The sequence below is a fragment of the Clytia hemisphaerica genome, unplaced genomic scaffold (assembly GCF_902728285.1).
Source record: "Clytia hemisphaerica strain Z4C2 unplaced genomic scaffold, Clytia hemisphaerica genome assembly, whole genome shotgun sequence".
In the NCBI taxonomy this organism is placed as follows: domain Eukaryota; kingdom Metazoa; phylum Cnidaria; class Hydrozoa; order Leptothecata; family Clytiidae; genus Clytia; species Clytia hemisphaerica.
In genome coordinates this window covers 2,578,563-2,601,597 of record NW_027104390.1, presented here as the reverse complement: position 1 = coordinate 2,601,597, position 23,035 = coordinate 2,578,563, and the positions used below count along the sequence as shown (strand labels likewise).

General features: G+C 36.0%; 2 protein-coding genes across 4 annotated transcripts in view; one reads left to right on the top strand and one right to left on the bottom strand.

Annotated features, from left to right (window-relative positions):
- The window catches only part of LOC136819709 (ephexin-1-like), a 37,837-nt gene that overhangs the window by 4,760 nt on the left and 10,042 nt on the right, over positions 1–23,035 (bottom strand). Inside the window, exons 2-13 of one of the 3 annotated variants that reach the window (XM_067075949.1) lie at positions 14,858–14,926; positions 12,536–13,369; positions 11,550–11,681; positions 10,876–11,001; positions 8,030–8,719; positions 7,172–7,651; positions 6,542–6,759; positions 6,061–6,263; positions 5,646–5,721; positions 4,775–4,851; positions 4,451–4,580; positions 3,840–4,004 (exon numbers count right to left, since the gene is read on the bottom strand). In XM_067075949.1, coding sequence (XP_066932050.1) covers positions 3,840–4,004; positions 4,451–4,580; positions 4,775–4,851; positions 5,646–5,721; positions 6,061–6,263; positions 6,542–6,759; positions 7,172–7,651; positions 8,030–8,719; positions 10,876–11,001; positions 11,550–11,681; positions 12,536–13,349 — 3,111 coding nt within the window. In that variant the 5' untranslated portion in view covers positions 13,350–13,369; positions 14,858–14,926. Of the gene's footprint in view, positions 1–3,839; positions 4,005–4,450; positions 4,581–4,774; positions 4,852–5,645; positions 5,722–6,060; positions 6,264–6,541; positions 6,760–7,171; positions 7,652–8,029; positions 8,720–9,110; positions 9,206–10,875; positions 11,002–11,549; positions 11,682–12,535; positions 13,370–14,857; positions 14,927–23,035 lie in introns of those variants that run through there. The other 2 variants (XM_067075950.1, XM_067075951.1) reach the window with 2 other exon arrangements.
- Positions 973–3,507, top strand: LOC136819713 (uncharacterized). Its single transcript, XM_067075959.1, has 4 exons — positions 973–1,227; positions 1,979–2,068; positions 2,704–2,847; positions 3,250–3,507. The coding sequence occupies exons 1-4, from the start codon at positions 1,128–1,130 to the stop codon at positions 3,345–3,347; spliced, it is 432 nt and encodes a 143-aa protein (XP_066932060.1). The 5' UTR covers positions 973–1,127; the 3' UTR covers positions 3,348–3,507.

Genomic DNA, 23,035 nt, shown 5'->3' with positions numbered 1-23,035 from the left:
TAATTCTTGAGAAAAAAAATATGCGTGGATTTGTGTATTGAAAGTCTTTCATTTGAGTTGATTTCGTTTTGAGAGTTTGTTGTTGCTTGATAAATTGTTTTCTCGCTACGCAAGTTTCTGCGTAGCTAGCCCCTGTATCTATAAGGCTGGAACACCGGATTCTTCCAGTCGTTTATACGAGCTAAATCCCGTATCATTATTATTATTAGTATTGACATTATTAGTATTACACGCATTATAAACGACTCCAGTCTATATTTGACACTTGTCTCCCCTTAAAATTTTCATTTATAGACCATTTTGGACCACTGTGCAAAATTTCACGATTTTGTCACGATTTGCACAATTGTTATCCTAACTGACTACACTACAAGGAAAAAATAAGTGAAAAATTCCCTAGTTGCTAAACGAGGGTCAAAGCATTTCATTAGAGCTCGTGTTTTGTTTTATGAAGAAATATTTTCTCAGAAACGAATGTCAATATTGAAATTTCTTTTTCATAACATGCTATATGATATAATTCTTTGCCGACTCCACCGTGAACCGAGCTTAAGAATTGTGTTTTTTTCTTTAAAGTCACCTATATTTAGAAGATTTTAGTCCCTTATTCCCTTCTTCTCTTTCACTAATTATTCCGTGCAATGAAAATGATACAATCGCACTGTGAGAAGATAATTCATCATTCTCTAAATTATCACAACAAGGCCGCACGGGCTAAAGGTTAAATAGAACTTCAAGAAACTAGCCCCTGCTAGGGGTTGCTTTTATTTCATTTCACGTCTTTTTGTGGAAATTCGAGAGAAATAGATAAATTGAATTTCCCATAATAAAATAATATAAATAATAAGAAAATAAAAAAACTTCTCCGTAGGTGTTCACAAGACGGCATTAAAGCGTTGTTAATGTATTTGATGTGGAGGAGAGTCGTGAATAATTAACGACCGAACTACATAAAGACATAAAAACATCGCGTTCAATAAAATATAAGCGACTCGCTCGTTGTGTTGGCAAATGAAGAATCGCATATTCACTCGCAAGACATATTCAGTGAAAACATAATTGGGAAGGGAATCTCTCTCTCTCGTGTGTATGAAGTGATATCGAAAGAAGTGTCAAAGGGAAAAAGAATGGAAGAGCACAACTTATTAGAGACTCAACAAAAATTAGCCAATGAAATTGGTATCACTGTGGTCAAACTCAGAAGATGCAGCAAAACGGATGACTTAGGTAATTTTCAGTACAAACTAATGTTCAATTGATCATAAGAAGCTCTCACGTTGAGTTATGTAATGCCAGAAAGAGTGCACATTTTTTTATAAGTTGCTAAGGGTCAAGCCCTGAAAAAAATGGCTAAAAATTTAAGCAACTTGGCCTTAGCAACCTAGCCCTTAAAATGAGCATGAACCGGGAAAGCAACCGAAAATACCTAAAAAAAGAGGCATTCTTTTAGCAACTCCAGCCCTGAGCCGAAAATTGGGGTTGCTTATAAAAAGAAAAATGTGCATGTAGTTTTAATGTATAATGACTAGACTAAAATCCTTCGAATCTCGCTCTACCTTTCAAGATGTTCATCATAGAAATAAAATAGAAATTCAACAAAAAATCTACATAGTAAAGCATAGAAGGGCCTTCGAACGGCGTTAAGACAGATCAAACAGAATTTTTAGCAAGAGAGGAGTGCTAACTTCTCAAAATAAACGCAGTTCTTTTTTTATAAGAACCAGGAAAATTTGACGAGGCTCGGCTGTTCGTATTTTTTTGGAACTTTGTTCTCACCCTGTTCTTATTTTTATATCAAACAGAATGTTCTGTGGGCTTTATACCAAATTTCAACTTTCACAATTATATTGCTTAACATTGCTCAATAATTCCAGGCTAAGACTTTTTCTTAGATTGTTGTTATGAAGAGTGTAAGACCTAAGAAGTTATAGGGCGGCAAACATTACGTAAACAGAATTTCACTATTGTGTTGTTTTAGAGTTTACATTAGCACAAGACGAGAACGGTGTTTATGTCAAAGAAATCGAATTGAACACTGAAACCCAAAGAGAAGGTCTCTTGAAATCAGGTATAGAAGTTTATATTCTTTTAAGGCGAGGCCGATTTAATTTGTTGTTTTACGGGCCAAGCTACCCAAAAAAGAGGGTCGGTCGTTCGGCGAAAAAATCAAAATAAAAGTAGAATTTGACCTATGAAATTTACTACATCAGCTACTAAATCTAAAAAATAGAAAGAAACAAAAAGGTCGAATTCATGGATAAAATGAGAAATTGAAAATAAAATTCTCAAAACCTTGGAAAAACTACCAAAATTTGGGTCCTATATATAAGTCTATATAAATGTACTACCAAAATCAATTTTATTTTTATTTCGTTTTTTAGAAATTCAGGGTCGGTCGGGCCCGTAAAACAACTAATCAAATTGGTCTATAAAGAACCAACAATAATAAAGAAAAACGGTCTATTAATTTCCCTATGTTTAGTAGAAGAGTGTTATGAAATAAACTTTTTCCTAGAAGGGGGCACTGACCTTGGCGAGCGTCGTAGAGGGCGGGACATGAAAAATGGAACCCTTTGCGAAAAGGTACCCACCCAGTATCGTTTTTGCCTAGTTGCATCTACCTCGAATAAAGCAGTGAACAACCTCATTAACAGAAGACACCACTCATTTATGATCTCAAGAATACCTTTTTTCTCTGATTAGGAGACCGATTACTATGGGTGAACAGAAAACACGTGGAAAAATTTTCCATTGATGAGGTGCTACGAATCATCGACGCTTCACCGAATGGAAGTAACATCGTTATCACTAGGTGGAACGCTCAACAGAAGAAAATAGAGAAACAAGGTAAAAAACTCCTCTCTTACCCAAAACTCAAACCCAGTCCTTTAGTTAGCCTTTTTTATAATTCTGATAGCGCTCGCCAAATTGTATCATTTCTGCACCACCAAGATAAAAAAGTTGTGCAACTGGATGCAAGTGGCTCTGGTGGCCCAGAATTAAGTCAACAACTAGTTTGATATAAGTCAAACGTGACGTTTTTTCTAAAAAGGTCATGGAAGTCTGAAGGTTGGTCTAAAATGCAACATCAACGTAACGGAAATAGGCCGAGCTCCGGGAAGAGGTTATTTTCCATTCTCTATGTTCTCCAAGTAAGAGTTAAATAATCTTCCATCGAAGAAAAAATGGCAGACGTTATCCCAAGTTTTAGACCAGTTTTCCTTAAAAAACAATCCTTTCTCCTTCCAGACAAGAACATTGAGAGTGAGCAAGAAACACAAATGATCCCGAACCTCATCAATACCGAAGAACCGTACATGTTTGAAGTTACTTATCTCACCACATGATCAAGCACGCATGCGTAGTTGAATAAATGTTTACACTACTCCGACACAACTGTGGTTATTTGGTTGTCAACTACAACGTAGAAACGTTATTTTCCAACCCTCGATGTTCCTCACTGTAACGTGATTTAGACGTATGAACGTTTTTTGGAGGTAAATTTCCTAGCTAACCATCATAAGATTGAAGACTTAATCCAAAAATGGGCAGATATGGTGCGAAAGCTTGATCGGATTATTCATTGCTTTCGCTGACTCTACATAGACATTTCGTTCAAGAAAAGAAAATGACGGGATTGAAATGGAAAAGAGCATGTGTATGTACTATACATCAAGAATTGTAAATAGAGAATGTACAAAGAAAATACTTATCTTTACTTACTTAGAATATCTGAAAGACTGAAAGATCTGTATATAAAACCTATAATGATCCCCATATAAATAATACGAGTGCTGCGATAATAAAGCAGTGTAGGCAAAAAGAACAACAAAATATACCTTTGTTTTCCAGATCAGGTTCTTTTGGATGAAATACATTTCTTCAGTTCGAACCATTTGACGAGCTCCTTCGTTCGATTCTTTCACCACTGCGTTAAGAGCTTTCAATGCAGTATCTGTTTTCTCGAACTCTTCACTAGCTGGCGTACAGCGTCTACAGATCGCCTATAAATATGTGAAAATTGAGATTAAAGAATCTACATTTACATTCAGTCAGTCGTCTCTTCCCCACCTTCAAGGAGTAAGAAGTGCTCCGCAATAGAAAGTACTTTATTAACTTGTTTTGCTTGGTCCAGAGATTATGGTTTTTGAGCGTGAAGGCCGGTGTCCACTTTCGCACGAAGCGCGCGAAACTTTCGCACGTTATTTGCAACGTCATTGGTTGATTGAAAAAAGAAGCAATTCCATTGGTCAAAATTGACGTAGCGGCTGAAAAAAGTTGAACTTCCTTCAACTTTTTTTGTTGAACTTCCTTCAACTTTTTTTCTGTTCGCGCGAAACTTTTTTATGACGTAATCTTTTCTTCAGGCAAAAACGGTTAAGAAAAAATCTTTCGCGCGCTTCGCACAAAAGTGGACAACGGCCTTGAGGAAAAGAAGTGGTAAACTTACATCAACGAGTAATGGTAGCCTTGTGATCCTTTGCATTGGAAGAGTGAGGAAGGATTGCAAAGAGAGTCCTTGAGTGATCGGATCCTTCTCCAGTTCTGAAAGCTTGTTCACAAACGCCGGACTCGTATCACTGAAAAATAATCGTATATAATATAAATTCAGGGGTTTGAAAGATTCCAAAACAAACAAAGGTTTAAGAATTACGAAAGGCTTCTTTGTTTCAAAATTCATAGTAAATTTCATTTCAAGGTACAGTATCTTTAGCCTCAACGGCCTTGAAAAAAATTCGTCCTCTTTTGAGTTAAAGGAAAGAATGTAACTTACAGTAGATGTTGGAAAGTGCGATCTTGGAAAACTTGATTGGAACAATACTTGACATAACATGTTAGATGGTTCGATGCCTTGAAAAAGAAAACATTACGTCAATATTATAGCTGTCATAGATGCACCATGTCTCTGTCGTGTCACAATAGCGCTTGGTACACGCAAAGATTATCCTACTCTAAGAATGAATCTTATCTTGAAAAAGGACCCACAGCATCTTATTAGCGGGATTTTTCAACAAAATTAATATTTTTCTCTACGCGTGAGATAAGTATCAACAACTGGTCATTTGTCTTTATACCGTCGTATAAAGCAAGTTTAGCCTGAATCAAGCTAGTTTCTGCTAATTTTTCTAAAGTCTTATTAATGGTAGGGACAGGGGGGGACCGAGTCAGTGTACTGGCCCATAGGGTACTAACTTGATTTTTTGATTTTTTTTCCATTAGACCACCACCCTTTTTATAGTACACTGGTCTAACTTTCTTCCATGGCCGGGGCTTTGACATCATCCTTTTAGTACACTGTACTGACTTTCTTCCACGGCCGGGGCTTTGACATCATCCTTTTTAGTACACTGTACTGACTTTCTTCCACGGCCGGGGCTTTGACACCATCCTTTTTAGTACACTGTAGTGACTTTCTTCCACGGCCGGGGCTTTGACACCATCCTTTTTAGTACACTGTACTGACTTTTCTCCATGACCGGACGTTTGAAACCACCCTTTTAGTACACTGTATTAACTCAATTAAACCTAAAAAATACACCACCCCACAAGCTATGAGTCAGTACACAGACTTGGTACCCTTTTGGTAGGGAAGAAGAAGAACGGATAAAGATTGAAAAATTTTTTGAAATTGAAAACCAACTCACGTAATCAAGTAAAATATCACTGATTGAATCCATCAATATACTCGATTGTTGTCGTTTCCGTAAATCCTTCAAAAACCTAAAATCGAAAAAGAAAAACTAAAATTAATAACGCTGAGAGAGGATGAGTCAGCCAGATCCAAAAGAGCCTTGAATAGGAGCAAAAGCGTAGACTCTTGTCTAGACTCTCGGGGGGGGGGGGGGGGGGGGACAAAAAAGGATAGCAGATTTGTATGACACTGTAATTAAAAGAGGAGCGAGAGTGTGGGTTCATTGAAGGAATTATATTTGAATACCATTTTTCAGAACCGTTTTTGGTAGCACCTGTAGAAAAAGATTAGATGCGGGTTTGGGAAGGGAAGTAAATAAAATACGTTTGTGTAAAATATTGATAGGTCCACTATACAAGCTATCCTACCTCTCGCTGACTCCTTTGATAGCTGATAATCCAGAGAATAAGAAATGGTATTGTTGTCGATCAAGAAGTTGTGGTAGTTCATCACCTTCGTGTGAAGGGTGGTTGGGATTGGGTAATAAGTCTCTATTCAACATGAAATGTGAAATGAGAATGTCCAAACTCTTGAGGTATGATGCTTCTGATGTAATGACTTCAAACATCGCCTGGAGGAAATGAGAAATCGAACCGTTTAAAAGCTGTTTATGAGTTCGGAAGTATATGGCACCCAGTTGAAGCAACTTTTTAAAGATTTCTCCAACTCTGACTCTTCTAAGTCTCGATCTCAAGAGCGCTATTTTGAAAGAGAAATCATTTCACAGAAAGGGACATATAACGAGGATTCAAAGAGAATAAGTAGTAAACAAATTTCAGCGAGAGAGTTTTCTCGGGATGTGCCTCGAAGTATATTATGAGTGAAGACCAGGTGTTAAAAATAAGGTACCTCTTGTCTTTTACGATCGTCCGGACTTATGTTATCAAGAAAACCACTATTTCGGACAGAGGGTAGTTCCGACCACAAGATTCTCATGGTGCTTCCTTTATGCATGAGATCTTCAGTGAGTTGTTTGAGGTGGTTGATGGCCACTTCGTCGTCCTTCTTCTTGCTTTCTCGATGCGCAGCGTTGATGACCTCTTTGTTGTATACTTGGTATAAAGGTTCTGGAGGTAGAGAGATAGCCAGAAAATTGTTTGGAAAATTGTTTGGAAAAGTAAGTAATGAATGATACTTCGGTGAAATAATTTCTTCTTTTAATTTTTAAAAGGATTCTTTATATGATTTTCAAAGCAATTTCAGGTGAAATCTCAAACAAAGTTGCAGCACTTTTATGCTTCTGATGCTTAATCTATCTCACGCAATTATCACAGTTATGAGTAATCAAGACTTGTCTCGCCCTCATTTCGGAATATTATTAAAGAAGCCGTTATTTATACAAAGTCCTGATTATCCATGGTGCATTTCAGATCAGATACGGTTAAAAGATCCATAAAAAAGTTCTCTCATAAATCAACAAATTTTCTCGTAAGTGGCTTTTCAAAAAGGCAAAGCAACATCAAACAAAACAAAACAAACCATCCGAATAAATTTCTTCCCCATCCGAATTCCTTCCATAAAAACTGGGTGGTTTAACAGTAAGCGACGTCTCCGGATCACAATAAAGGTCGTCGTCCGCATCATCCATAGAGGACGTAAATTCGGAAGCCGGCATATATTCCAAAGGTTGTAACGCGTTACTCCCGCGCCGTAGACTAGCTAACCGACCTCCATTTTTCAAGTTCGTAAGAGCAGGTGGTTTAGCGAAAAAAGTTTCAGGATCATTATAATCTAAGCTATCATCTTCATCACTGGACGATGAATGTAAATTGTTCTCGGAATGATCTGGTTCTTGTGAAGTACTTTTTTTATGGATGGGTATTGCTGGTGGTATTCCACTGCTTTTCTTGTGATGGGGAATCACAGGTGGTATTTCACTGCTTTTCTTGTGATTGGGAATTTGAGGTGGCTCGCTGTCCGGGAAATCGTAAACATCATCATCGTCCGAAGAATCTGCTGCTAAAAACAAAATTCATTTATTTTAAGTCAACTAAAGATGAAATCATGGGCGGTTTTAGACCATGTCGAGCTTATCAGGAGAAGAGATTTTAATTGCAATTCCGACGTACTTGCTTTATTATCTTAAATCCGCCAGTGGAAAGGTTAATACAATACCAAAGGATAGCGAAGTCTTACATAACTTTACAATAGAGAGCTAAAACTCTGGTTATACGTCAAAAATATCACATCTAGCATGATACCTCCATATTGCTTTTCTTGGTCCAGTTGCTGACGATAATTATCACATCAAAATACAAATTTTTAAGACTCAGAGTTATAAAAATACAAAATTCATTCAAACAGTTGGATCTTTCACGGAATTTTTATCTAACTTACCATTTTGGTTTCTATGGGAGGGAGCCACCGGACATCGGGCGTCAAGGGGCGGCTCATCATAATCTTCGAGCGGAGAATCATAGTTGGAGTCACACCTCTGAAGTTGAGGTTTCGTATTTTTACTGTTCAAAAGAGCTGCTGTATTAAAGTCTATTTCTTCCGGATCTTGATATAAATCATCCATATCATCGTCCGTAGATTGACAAGTACTATAAGAAGGTTTTTGTTGTGCTGCTGAAGTAGAAGGGGGCTGGGTATGAAAACTAGCCTCGTCTGGATCCTGGTACGCACCATCATCCATATCATCAATAGAGGGCTGTTTAGTTGGTTTAGTTTTTTTATTGAAATTAAAAAGTCCTTTCTTTTTATTATTTTTTTTATTATCATTGTTGTTGTTGTTTTTTGGTGGTTTTGGTATTGGAGCTTTATGGAAATTCACACTTTCAGGATCTTGGTATAGTTCGTCGGGCGGTTCATCGTATATGTCGCTATCGCTATCGGAGTCTTTATTTTGTGTCGTGGAAAGATGTCGTGGTATCGGTGGTGGTGCTTGATTGAAATTGGCAGTTTCCGGATCTTGGTACAGATCGTCCGGTGGTAGATCATAATTATCGTCCGATGAATGTTGACTATCGTACGACACTTGGCCGTTTTGTTGTTGTTTCTTGGTTTCCATCGCCGACACGAAATCTGAAAGGAATATTAAAGTTGAGTTTGAAACACCCAGAATCAAGAATTTCCTGGATATGAGACTTAACGAGTCTACCATTCGAGCAAAAAGAATAAGATCATTTCAGAAATATTTATACTGATTAGTGCTTACTACCGGGTGTGCCAGAAATAAGTTACCCTCTTTGACTTGATATTGCAGGCAGTAGCAGAAATATTTTTCATAGATTATTTCGAAATCATTTAGTGGAAAACCTAACTTAAAATTTGGTGTATTTCTTTTTAATTTTACAATATTGGTTCAAAAGTTATGTTCAAAAACCTAAAACGTTAATTTTAAAACCCTTATTTCTGGCACACCCGGTACAAAGATGACGAAACCATAAAGATGAAACGAACGTAACAAACTAACATTCTTCGAACATTTTCTCCATCTTTATTTGACTCAAAACAAATCTCAAAACCAAAAAATAGTTCTGAATGACCAATGCTTGTTTTTTCTTACTGCTGACAAATACTTTAATACTTTAGAACTTTACAAGAAAGCATACTATGCAAGCTATTTTAACGTAGAATCATGACATCATCTTTACTAATAAAATAGAAACTGTATAATACAAAAAAAATACATACAATAAAACCCTCGCAGCATATTTTTAATTAAAATGACTTTTTACTATAAAAGCATCATGCTGACTTTAGATTTTGAAGACAAGATAAAACGTTATATTGGGATGTCGGATGGAGCAATCAGATTCACATGAAGAATCAATCATGCAAGGAAATGTGACTTATATCAACCTACACCTAATACAGTGTATCGAAAAGCCAGAATTTCCTCAATGGTTAATGCTTAGATTTTAGAGAATTTAAATGAACAAGAAGCCAAAGCCGCATGCAGGTCCAGCAGTAGCGTGGTAGGTGGCATGAAATTTAGGCAAAGTGGGGCAATTTTAGAAGATTTAGATTTTGGCGCCCCCTAACAAGAATAAGTATCTTTGTAAAAATTACGGGAGCGAAGCGAGCACGGAAATTTTGGGGTAATTTCTCTCTTTTTGGCCGAAAACTGCCATATGTAAGGTGTATAGGAGCAAAGGGGCGCCGAAATTAGTAATAAAAGGGGTCTTTCTGCGCACTTTGTATTTCGGCGCCCCCCCCCCCAAAAAAAAATCGGCCACTGGGAAGCCAAGTGTCAAGGGTCAACTACAGACCCCTATACTTGGAAAGAGGAATCTAGCAAAACCCTGGACAAAAACAAACAACAGACCTGCTTGGAAAGCGTCATAATGAGTAAACGAAGATAAAACAACGTCTGAATCTTCACAACTCAAAAAGTTTCTTCTTAAATATGCCATATTTTATACCTACTAATTCTTTCAATAAAGAATCTTCTGCACTGAAATACTAAAACTGAATACTACATCAGATTTTCTGCAAGAATTACACCACATTAATAGGTTAATAGACTATACGTAAGCGAGCAATTATCTACATGCCATTAAACACCAGTCTTGATATACTAACTGCATACTAAAGAGAGAATTTTCGACACATTGACGTTTCAAGCGACCATTCCATAAGAATTTTGTTCATTTTTTCTGTAAACACGGCAAATATTGACAGTGGTTTAGAAAAAGGCAATGTTTGCGTTTTAAATCCGCTTTATAGGATATATCTACAATAATGCTGAGCCAGCACTTTTGAATCCAACCGCAAGTTACTTACACCTCTCGGTACACATCTAACATCCCTGTCTCAACAATACACATCACTTTTGAACATTCATTAGGCCGTTGTACTCATAAGCGCTTGGATGACAGGGGAGATTGTTGCTACCTCTAAAACCTTGAATTTTCTTTAATCAGTACGATATTAGATATTAAAAAATATTACGTCTACGGATCCTTGTAAAACGCATAAGCATGATTTTGGTCTGACACGTCCTTGACAAAAAGTAAGAGACTAAGGTTTTAAAATGCGGTTGAGGCTAGTTGTACGCTCTATAATTGGACTATTCGATACACTCGATGATTCGATGATATCAAAAGTCACCGTCGACAAGAAACTTTCATATACGTCGCTCTACTATTTAATACACTCCCTTATTCGATGAAAATTCCATTCCCCTTAGAAAATCGAATTAGATAGCGTGAACTGTAGATCAAAACGATACCAACCTCTCATGGCGGCAGGATCAGCCTGTTCATAAGTGTTGTTTTGGTTCACCGATGAAGAAGGTGGTTGGAATTTACGTTGAAGGTTGAGTGATGGTTCGTATGGGTAGTCATAGCTTTCTTCGTCCGCTGGAAAAAAAGTAAAAGGAGATTTAGAAACGTAATCGTTTGGAATTGTTAAGACCGGTCTCCACTTTTTTTTTTTTGCACGAAACTTTTTTATGACGTAATCTTTTCTTCAGGCAAAAAAAGGTAAGAAAAAAGCTGTCGCCCATTTCGCGCGAAAGTGGAGACTGGCCTTTATGGAGAATAATCACAATCAGTTCATCCAGGTTTGCAATTTGTGACAATAAAAATAACATGAAAATATTCTTTTTTTAGAAAAAAGTTTGCCGCTTGATAAATAAAGTACTTGGGGACCACAGAGTTTCATTTGACAGGAAGGTTCAAATTCAAACATCCCTTTATAAGAATACTGCTGATAACTTACTCATGAAATTATTGCCTACTTAATAAGAAAGAGAATCAAAATTGATTAGTAGAAAGCATACGATAGCCATTATAGCATCATTAGTAAATATTAAAGTGTTTCATGCATGTAGTTAAAACATCATAAGTTCAATCATAAGATCTAAAACTAAAACTAAACTACTCTTTCATAAGTTGGACTTACTAACCATCATTAGCCGATTTCAACCTCTTTTTGTTTTGATAGGGCGGTGGTGGCGGAGGGCGGTCAGGCTTTTCAACATAGGGCGTTATTGGCGCCGACCGAGAGGAACGAGCACTTTTGTGACTGGTGTTGATGTCTGTGTGTATGTATGTGTATATGTAGGAAATGGAATGAGAAGATTAGTAAATGAGTTAAATTTAGTGAAATAAAGTGGTAAATATGGAGGCATTCTACAGTTGACTCTCGCTTACTCGAACTTCCATTATTCGAGTCTTTTTAGAAATCTAAGTAATTTTTGTAAAAGAAATCTTAAAAAAGCTTTCTAAACTTCGAATCTCTGTAATTCGAGCAAGTAGTTTTCATATTGGAGTTCAAATTAGTGAGATCTAACTGTATCAATAAATTAGCAATGAAATGTTAAAACTAAAAAATGATGAAGGAATATTAGTTGAAATACTAAGAAGGCATTCTGTAAGGTGATAATGAAAGTATGTCGTGTCAAAAAAATATTCAAAAATATTTTATCATATTTCACTATAGCCTTCTCAACATACCAAATTTTTCACCAGAAAATAATAGCGGTTTTGGAAGGCGTGTGTTGAGTGGGTTTACCCTTCAACTTTCAATACTAAATAATTTCTCTCAAGTGTCAAGTTGATCACAGTCCAATTATATTACGTGGGTTAGAGAGACATATGACGAGATTACCCCATGTAAAGATTTTGAAGAGTGATTCCGTTATATTTTCCCAAAAGCAAATAAATGTAGCAGTATTAAAGAAATATTATGATTTGATGCTTTTGATTAAATTCGTTTGTAAAAGATGAAAAAAGATTTTGACGGTTTCGACTGATTCAAGTAGTTTAAATCCGCACAAAGGTAAAACAACCCTGAAAACTTTTATTGCCAAAACAATGTTTATGTAACCTTGAATATCATAAAGCTAGGGGTACAGGATGAATTTCTGGGTTAAAACTTAAAGGAACTTACATGAAGAGTCCAGCTTCACATTCCGAGATACCGACGTCAAAACAGCACCACCAAGGATCATCTGTCCATCCAGTGTTTCTCGTCGACATTGGCTTCGATTACTACTGTTCGTGCTCACAATTTTATTATTGGAAGGGTCTATCGTATTATCTTCGTATGTTATCACCTTCGCTACACCACGTAATGGTTTCAAAGGAACCGGACTTGGTGACCTCGCTTCAGCTGTATTTTCAGTCTCTTGGCTAGGCCCAGTAGGAAGGGCAGCTTTGGGTGGCCCGACTACTTGTTTCCAAGATTTTTCTCTAGTTGGTGTATTATTAGTCGCTAGTTTTGTATTGTCTAAGTTGGTCGAAGAAAGAGTATTTGAAGGTCTATTAGGAGAATTTGCAGAACCTGGAGGCGATATATGACTTGGTTTGATAGGTATTACGGGCTTTTCACCACTAGTCCTTCGCGTTTTATTTGTTTTATCATTACTATTACTGTTGTTTGTCGCAATCGGGCGTGGCTTGGGCGAGGTTGGTTTTGGGGCGCCCGGCTTCGTTGGTACTAACGGTTTTCGTTGTGTAATTGGACTGGATGTACTTCGATTGACTGATTTCCGATCGATCATCGATTTATTTTCATTATTGTTATTGATCGAAACATTATAACTGACTTCTGTTGTTTGAGGGCGTTTCCTTGGTGCAGGGTTTGGTTTCTTGTGAGTGATATTGTTACTGTTAGAGTCGAGTTGTGAAGTATTGCTGGGCGATGAGAATTGTTTGATACGTGAAGCAATGCTGACCCCTCCTCCTTGATCTTGATCTGCCATTTTCTTGTTAATTCAATCAACTGGAAAAAAGTAATGAGAAAAATTATCAAATGAAAGTTTTGGGACAACCTTAGATACATATTTAGAGGCCTAGGTCATGTAAGACTAAGAGGGGCCTTAGGATCAACCATGACAACCTTTCTAGGACACAAACATGAATCTCATTCTGCAACCAAAATATATAACATACCATAACCATATGTAACAAACAAAATGAATAAAAAGGGAACATGCTATGGAAGGACTAAGTCAGTCAATCAAAATAAATACAGTCAGTTTTCCTCCTTAACTGAAAGCCTCAAGTCTGTCATCAATTCGTAATTAATTTTCTTTCCAATACTTTTTTAAAACATCCATGCATTTAATTAATTGACTTCATCATATCGGCTTTCAATTTATAATTAAATTAAATGATTTGCTGCTATTAGCTCTTTCACAAATCTCAAACCAATTATTTGTACACCTACACCAAAATAGAGTAAAAATCTCCCCTGACTGAAAAACTTAATCATTCAAAAATTGAACTTCTGAAGTTCCTATAAAATAATCGAACAGAAAGTATATGGGGAAGGAAAAGCTATAAAGATGCAACCAAACTAAAACGATTTACAATGCAATGAATATCAGTCCTTATTACACTTTTGATAAATCTAATCGAACCAACATCTTGACAAGCTTCATAAAAGTGACCCTTTGAAGACCAGTTTTCCAACGGTGCATTAGAAACACAGTTTCCCTCGTCTTTCTTTCATGTGAATCAATTTAGTATCAAAATCATATCATAAGAAGAGGCCTACAAAAATATAACCGCATTACACATCAAGAAATGTTTTACTTCAAACGTATTATGTATTCACCTTTCGTAATAAACACAAGAGCATTTTGAATTATCGCGAAATGCGTATAAGCGAGTACAACATTATCAAGTTACAACAAAATTCTACAGTCAGCAAACAACAACTTTAAAAGGGAAAGATTGATCAAAAGGTTGATCTGATACTTTGCCTTTTGTCATCTAAAGAACAAGATTATACTTTCAAAACAAACTAAGCTCTGTTTATCCAGTGTCTGTTCAAACAGGGAAATCTAAGTATCAGAGAACCGAATTTGAAGATATTTGACGTTCAATCGGGTTAAAATGTTGACGATTTTAAAAGTGAAAGTTCTTTTCTATACACATTATCGTCACGACTTAGTCATCAAAACAAACTGAAGTTTTTTGTGTTTGATATTGTGTGATTCAGATGACTGTTAAGTCAATCAGTATCAAAATTCTTTGGACAGTAGCCATCATGAATGACGAAAAACTATAATCAAATCTCCCAACAACAACTTTCGAATTTCTCAAGATTTTTCTTAAATCTCTCTTATCAAAGACCAGATTCCCCGTTAATTAAGCGTTGTGTTTGAGGAGAGTCAAGTGTACTTGGTTGCTTTTTTTTGCTCAGTATACCAATAACTCTATTTAAAACTTTCATGGTCTCGACATAAAAGTGAAAATACTTTACCTGTCTTTTAACTATCTTTAGTTGCTCGATTCAGATTTAAATTTTTGTCCGTCCTTCATTTTATCTCATCTGTAAAACAAAATAAATCAAAAAACGAATTAGAAGCTAGCTTCGTTGAGAAACATCAACCAAAACACACAAGCCTGCCAATTATAAACCATCAGCATTTTGATGAACAACGACACTGATAATAATTCGAATATTTTTGAAACTTGTGGCTAAAGAATGATAATTTACAACTTCCACTATGACATCCTTCCATATTCATTTATGCTTCATCAATATCCTTTTGTTGAAGAATGATTGATTGAAATCGAAGAATATTTTTGTATACTGATTATTCAAACAACTGTGATATAAAAAATCAATCTTTGATTAGCATACAGTAGCACCTCTCGAACTAAGCCTTGTAAAATCTCAATAATGAGAAATTTCATTCTCTAACACCATTTATTAAGAAACAATACAATGGTTATAGATCAATATTAATTGCCATGCATCACACTGAAAAAAAAACTGTCAATAATATTACAACCAGACCATCGACTTTGAAAGATAAGTTGCACTCTTCATCAGACATGAACTATCAGAGTTTCATTGATAAATGATCACAGAACGAGTTTTTTGCTTTACAAAGCTAATTTCAAAGCTTTCAATTTTATGATTAAAAACTTTTCTCTCTTATTAAAGAAGTGATTCCCTTGATGTTAGGTGCAAAAGAATTTTATCATTTCAACAAAAACAAAGCAACGACATCATGATGTAAAACAAATAAAACAACAAACTTTCTATGTATAACTTGTGAACAAAATCATAACATTCGTCACACATAAGAAAGTTTGATATTATAGAGAATCTTCACAAACTACAATCTAGAAGTCAAATGAGATTTAAGATGAATTTTCCATTGTATATACTTTATAAAATCATTATCAAAAAAAAAATAGATTGAATATAGAGTAAGGGAAAACAGTTTGAAATCGGTATTATATATCATTGTCCCAGTTAATCAATAGAAGATAATTAAATGTATATAAAAGACGGTAGATGAGTTTAATTGAAGGAACAGTGCTATTAAAAGCTGTAAGCACTTTTACACAGTATTAAATAAAGTTTTCAAAAAAGATCAACTAGAAAAAAATATAATAAATGCTATTTTAATGCAAATATTATACACATATAAGAACAAGCAAGCAAAAGAACATCTCAAGATTTTATCAAGGAATGTAAATTCTGCTAAACGTTCAGGTAACATTTCAAGCCAATTTGAAGAAAACTGTCAATTTGAGATAGATCAAAAGCTTATCCGAACAAACCCAATGAATCGAGATAGCGTCTAATTTTCATAAAGAAAACTCCATGAATGAAAGACATCATAAAAGGGACCACTTTGCCCATTTTTGTTCATTTTTAACCTACTTTAATGGGCTATGACTTTTGATCTAAGAAAGGTATAAAAAATCTAAAAATATATATGAAATCAGCGAAGTTCAAAGTTTCGAAATTAAAAATTATTGGACCAGTTGAAAGAATCTTTTTTTCATCATCTTCATTTTTCAACCTCATTTTCGAAATTTTTGAAAGATTTTGAAGTTTTAAAATCATACCTTTTCAATGAGGAATTACTTGTAGTTCTATCTTTTCTCCTTGAAAAGGATTTATATCAAAATGTGCAGACTGCTGATTTCTTTAGAACAGACTCTAAAATATATTTAAATCCAGAAATGTCATACGCACGACTAATACTTCCTAAATTGACCTGGAATATGGACTTAAAATCCTTCAATTTAAATACAATAGTGGAAATAGAAAGTAACAACACATATTTCTACTCTTAAGTTTTATTCACTCAAAAGTAGGATTTTACTGGAAATATTGTATTTTTTTCAGGGATTTCAATTTCCAAATCGCGGCTTCAGATGCATCTTTTCTGCTATACTGTTGGCGAGAGAGTCAGATAACATCTAGGGATGAGCTGGAGTTTTTATAAAATACTTCACTAATTGGTTGTTTGAAGTGATAGAGATGACGCATTCTTTAGAAAAAGTAACAAAATTGTTTTATTACTGGTTAACGACCAACCAAATCAAATAAGAGCTTGTAAAAACTCCAGCTTGTCCCAACATCTACGCACCCCTTCTCTTAACAAATCAAAATATGAGCACAGAAAACTGTTCTCTGCCTGCCTTGGGGACCTAAGCTGTCACTGAAGCCATCGCCATTATAAAAATCAGAAAAATTTTTATCACTACATTCCAGGCTAATTCCAAAATAGAAATATACACAAATCCAAGACCCAAATGATTTTGATTTCCCTTGAGTATTTCAAAAACATTACCACAGTCAAGAAATTTCAAAATTATAGCAGAAATTGATAAATTTATTTCGAAATTTCCATGTTAAAAAAAGTATATTACTTCAAGTTTCATGCTATACAGCAATCATCAGACATACAAATAAAAACATACTTTTGTACTTTTCTTTGGTCAAAATTTAAAACTCATTTTGTAGAAACTTGCCTTTAAAAACTGTCATTTTTTGACAAAAGAAGCTAAGAGATTTTTGAAGACACCATTGTGAATTTTTGAAAACATTTTGCTCAAAGACCTCCTTGTAGGTGAGTTTATTAGTTTAAAAGTTATGGAAATAAAAAATTGACCTTTAAAAAAGCATTTTGCTACCCAAAATCGGCTTATTTAGCTTATTTAGTGAGGACTATTAGCACATAAAAACGTAAGAATACTTCAGATGGTGATAAAAGCATGAAATTTAGCACAGATAATCCTTAGAGGGTCTTAAACTTAATTTTAAACAGTATAGTAACACCAAATTTTGTCATCTAGCCACATGCCAAATGATGTCATCAGGTGGCTGGGTAAAATATTATTTTTTGAGAGCATTCAAAATCTGATGGTCCCAGCGGAAAGTACATTAAATTCTGATGAAAATTGCTAGTATTGTTTCCTTTACTAATCAACATAACCAACAAGTACAAGGTAAATATAACCAGTCCCCTTCAGTCACATGTTTCCATCATCATCTGTTCTAAAACATCCCAACCCTCTATTCAATTTGATAGAAATAAACTTTTTTGGGTGGTCCTTGAATTTCTGCTGACGTCAGCAATTACGTCATTTTTCAAACAACGTTCCGCAATAACTTTTTTTGGCTTCATTTATAGATATGGGTTGTAATATTTTTCTAAATGAGCATGAAAAATGCTTTCCAACGGTATGTAACATGACATATTTGGAGAAAGAAAAACTCATTTTAGCCTGGGAACCTGTTCTGGTCTGTAAAATACACAAACAGGTGCCAATCTTTTGGGTCTGAGATTTAAATCCATTTTTGACCCCTAAACTTCAAGTGTGCAAAGTTTCATGCTTGTACGCCTTTGTGCACAATTTTTACACAATAAGACTGTACTACCTCTAAATAAACTCAATTTAACTTTGTCAATTAAAGGTTGTCTCATGGAATATACTAGCTTGCTACACGTTCATGACCTCCTTCTTGAGCTAACAAAAGCGTTATTCTGTGACATTATGGATCTAAAAATATTTATCATTTATCTATTTTAGTTTAAAATATCTAGATTCTTATTCTGTAGATATTTCATGTACCAGTATATTAAAACAATAGACTAGCTGTATTCTTTAAGCAGTATTTAAAACTGTAGCTAAATTAGCCCGGAAGCCTGGCAACGGAAACCTGTTTGCTGAATCCAATCTTCTGATTTTTATGATTGTGATGGCTTCAGCAATCGGTTTGGCGTCAGGATGAGAGACCTGGCACAGTTTCCTGTGTCCTTTTATTTTGATTGGCTTAGCTCAGACTCTCCCACTCGATATAATCAGTAACTTTTTCCAATCAATGACTATTTGACAACCAATTTTTTTGAATGGATATCCTTGATAATCAATAGGTAATTGAGCCTATTCTAAAGTCTTGAGTATTGATTGATCATCAATTGTTTTTTTTTTCATCTAATATTTTCGTCTATCTAATATTGGAGTCAATCAATATCCAATCCATCGATTCTGGCTTAGTTCAAGAAATCAAATATTTTATGCATAATAAAAAACTTTTGGGAATTCTTTATATCCTGTCAATACACAAAAAATGTTTTAGAGAAGAAGAGACAAACATTTTTTCAACAAAAAGTTAACAAAATACCTTTTGCTAGACGCGATGTCATGTCTCCAGCATCGAAACAATGAAATGGAAATATTTTCGGATGAGCTGGAGTTTTTACAAGCTGGGATGCGATTTTCTTTGTGTGTATTTTACGGAACAAGCACACCTGATATGTTATACCTCCAAAAAATTCTAGGTCCCGAGGTCCCGAGTTGAACTATATCACTAGAGTTGAGCTATATCACTATTATTTCCAAAAGATCTACAACCCCAGGTCCCGAGGTCCCGAAGTCCCGAGTTGAGCTATGTTCTCTTCATCCAATAAAACCCACACCCCCAGGTCCCGAGGTCCCGAAGTCCCGAGTTGAGCTATGTTCTCTTCATCCAATAAAACCCACACCCCCAGGTCCCGAGGTCCCGAGGTCCCGAGTTGAGCTATATCACTATTATTTCCAAAGGATCTACAAGCCCAGGTCCCGAGGTCCCGAAGTCCCGAGTTGAGCTATGTTCTCTTCATCCAATAAAACCCACACCCCCAGGTCCCGAGGTCCCGAGGTCCCGAGTTGAACTATATCACTATTATTTCCAAAAGATCTACAACCCCAGGTCCCGTGGTCCCGAAGTCCCGAGTTGAACTATATCACTATTATTTCCAAAAGATCTACAACCCCAGGTCCCGTGGTCCCGAGGTCCCGAGTTGAGCTATATCACTATTATTTCCAAAGGATCTACAACCCCAGGTCCCGAGGTCCCGAAGTCCCGAGTTGAGCTATGTTCTCTTCATCCAATAAAACCCACACCCCCAGGTCCCGAGGTCCCGAGTTGAAGAAATCAGCGAGTGCGCACGAAGCGGAAAATATAGTGAAGCGACGAAGCGACCTCGTGGTATACAGAAACAAAACCATGACTTTATATAAAACTATTGTTGTCCATTTTGTTAAGGATTAATCTAAATAAATTTAATATAAATGATCAAAATAAATTTAAAAAAATATTTTACTATTTATTTATAGTAATTGTTTGTTTTTACTTCTTTTGTTGAAGATAAAAACATTTCTGATTTGGTCAGTGTTTTATGCATCAGCATGGTCGAAAATCTCAAAATCTGAAATCGAAAAGCACACGCGAAAAAACTGGATTACTTCAAGGAAAACTTACTTAATCATTAAAATTTATTGGATTAAATTGACTACATTTTGGATAAAAACGTTGCTGGACTTGACCGAACATTGGACTTACTTTCTTTGGAATTTTGGATATTTGAATTGATTATATCACGTTGCTGGACTTGACCGAACATTGGACTTACTTTCTTTGGAATTTTGGATATTTGGATTGATTATATCACGTTGCTGGACTTGACCGAACATTGGACTTACTTTCTTTGGAATTTTGGATATTTGGATTGATTATATCACGTTGTTGGATTTGACTGAATTTTGACTCTCTTGGAATTTTCACTGTGCACTGCCCTGAAAACTTGACACACGTTGTTGCTGGACCGAAAACTTTGTATACCCCTTTCTTGAAATTTTGAAACTTAGATAGACACATTGCTGGACTTGACTGAACATTGGACTTACTCTCTTGGAATTTTTAAACTCAAACACGTTGCTGGACTTGACAGAACTTTGGACTTACTTTCTTGGAATTTTGACTGAATTTTGGATAATGGCTAGTTCTTCCTCCACTGCTGCTGTGGCATCTTCTTCAAAAGGGAGGAAAAGAGGGCTAGGTGCTTGCAGTAGCTGTTCAAAGGAATATGTCAATAGAAACAAGTGATACTTTTATGGACCTACCTGGTTATGCATTTAACACATTTATAATTGATATCTACGTGACGTGACCATTAAACAATCATTCAGAACACAAATAGTGACGATCTATTTAAATTAGTCGTTTGTTTCTTATAAAAAAAACGTTTAGAAACCAAAATTTCATGTTCTTGAAATATTCTTTCATATTCAAGACTTCGTGAGCAAAAAAAACATCATCTCATCAAAAAATTGAGTAATTCGGCTAAGAACATTGATGTATGCTTACTAATAGTGATTCTTATAGATAAACATGCGTTTTTTGAGCCAACAAAATTTTTTTGCAAAATTCTGCTTGAGCCATCTTTTACCTATGATGGTACCTTACTTTCATGCAAAAAATCAAAAAAAATTAATGATCCAATTTTTCACAAAGTCCAAAAAACCCGTTTTTTAGCCGTTTTTTGGCCCAAATTTGCCCAAAAATTTTTTTTTCGAAAGTCGGGCTCCGTCACATTTTGGGCACCACCATTTGGCACCTTTGTACCAAAAATCAAAAGATTCCTATGATTCAATCCTGAGAAAAGTTGGTAACAGACGAACGAACGGACGGACGAACGGACGGACGAACAAACACAGGTTAATTTATAGGACCTCCACCGGGGTAGGTCCAAAAAGCCCAAGCTTTGTGAATGTGGCTTTGAGCTAGGTGGTTCTTTTATTCCAAAAGCTAAAAAACTCATGTCCGGCCAGTGTAGAAATATGGAAAACAGAATCAACATCTTTTCGCTCTGTTAAATTAACACCAAATGATGATCGAAATTTTGTTTACATTGGTATTGATGATCAGATATGTTATGCCAAAAACTGTTTAGCCCTAAGATCTTCACTAAGAATTTCTGAACTTAGCAACACCTGTGACCCCCATGCGTTTTATAATTTTTTCATAGTTAAATTATCTATTCATAGATAACTGCGAAATCACTTTGTGTACATCTGCACCTGGTGATTCTTGCAAGACAAAAAGAAGAAAACATTTACATTGGAAATACCGTAGATGAAAGTGAAACACAAACAACATCATATGAAGAAGAACTCTGTAATTCCAACTGTGATGAGAAATTTAAACATATTTCTTCCACTGTCAATATTTTAATGACCCATTCCCTATATGATACCGCCAGATATTGTTCGTAAGAGCAGAACCTTTGCAATTTTGGATACAAAACAACGTCTTAGCTTCTTCCCCTCTGAAGAAGTTTGTTCCCTTTGCCATAGTCCACTCAGTGATTCCATGTTTCCACAAGGCTGCACCTCCGTCAATGGAAATGGAATTTTGATCACCAATATTGACCCTTTAGTCAAGGTTGATATCAAAATAAAGAAATGTTGCTCTGATAAATGCAAATCGATTCACACAGCTCAACTCTACAGTAAAGGTATATTTCAGAAGAAGCCATATTTATCTCAATGTGAATGTTTTCAACAGAAATCGATTTCACAGGCCTGCCTGTGCCACATTTGACCACATCTGAAATTATCTATACTTATTAAAATATTAAAGAAATTATCAATGTCAAGGTAGATGAAAAGTGATTCTGAAGGTGATAACATTGTTTAAAAAAGAAAAGGTCTTGTATTTTTATCTTTCATGGACATTTGGGGGTTTTTGGGGTTGTAGATACTTTGGAGAGTGTTTGCACAGTTCAGCTCGGGACTTCGGGACCACGGGACCTGGGGTTGTAGATACTTTGGAGAGTGTTTGCACAGTTCAGCTCGGGACTTCGGGACCACGGGACCTGGGGTTGTAGATACTTTGGAGAGTGTTTGCACAGTTTAGCTCGGGACTTCGGGACCACGGGACCTGGGGTTGTAGATACTTTGGAGAGTGTTTGCACAGTTCAACTCGGGAATTCGGGACCACGGGACCTGGGGTTGTAGATACTTTGGAGAGTGTTTGCACAGTTTAGCTCGGGACTTCGGGACTACGGGACCTGGGGTTGTAGATACTTTGGAGAGTGTTTGCACAGTTCAGCTCGTGACTTCGGGACCACGGGACCTGGGGTTGTAGATACTTTGGAGAGTGTTTGCACAGTTCAACTCGGGACTTTGGGACCACGGGACCTGGGGTTGTAGATACTTTGGAGAGTGTTTGCACAGTTCAGCTCGGGACTTCGGGACCCACGGGACCTGGGGTTGTTGTAGATACTTTGGAGAGTGTTTGCACAGTTCAGCTCGGGACTTCGGGACTACGGGACCTGGGGTTGTAGATACTTTGGAGAGTGTT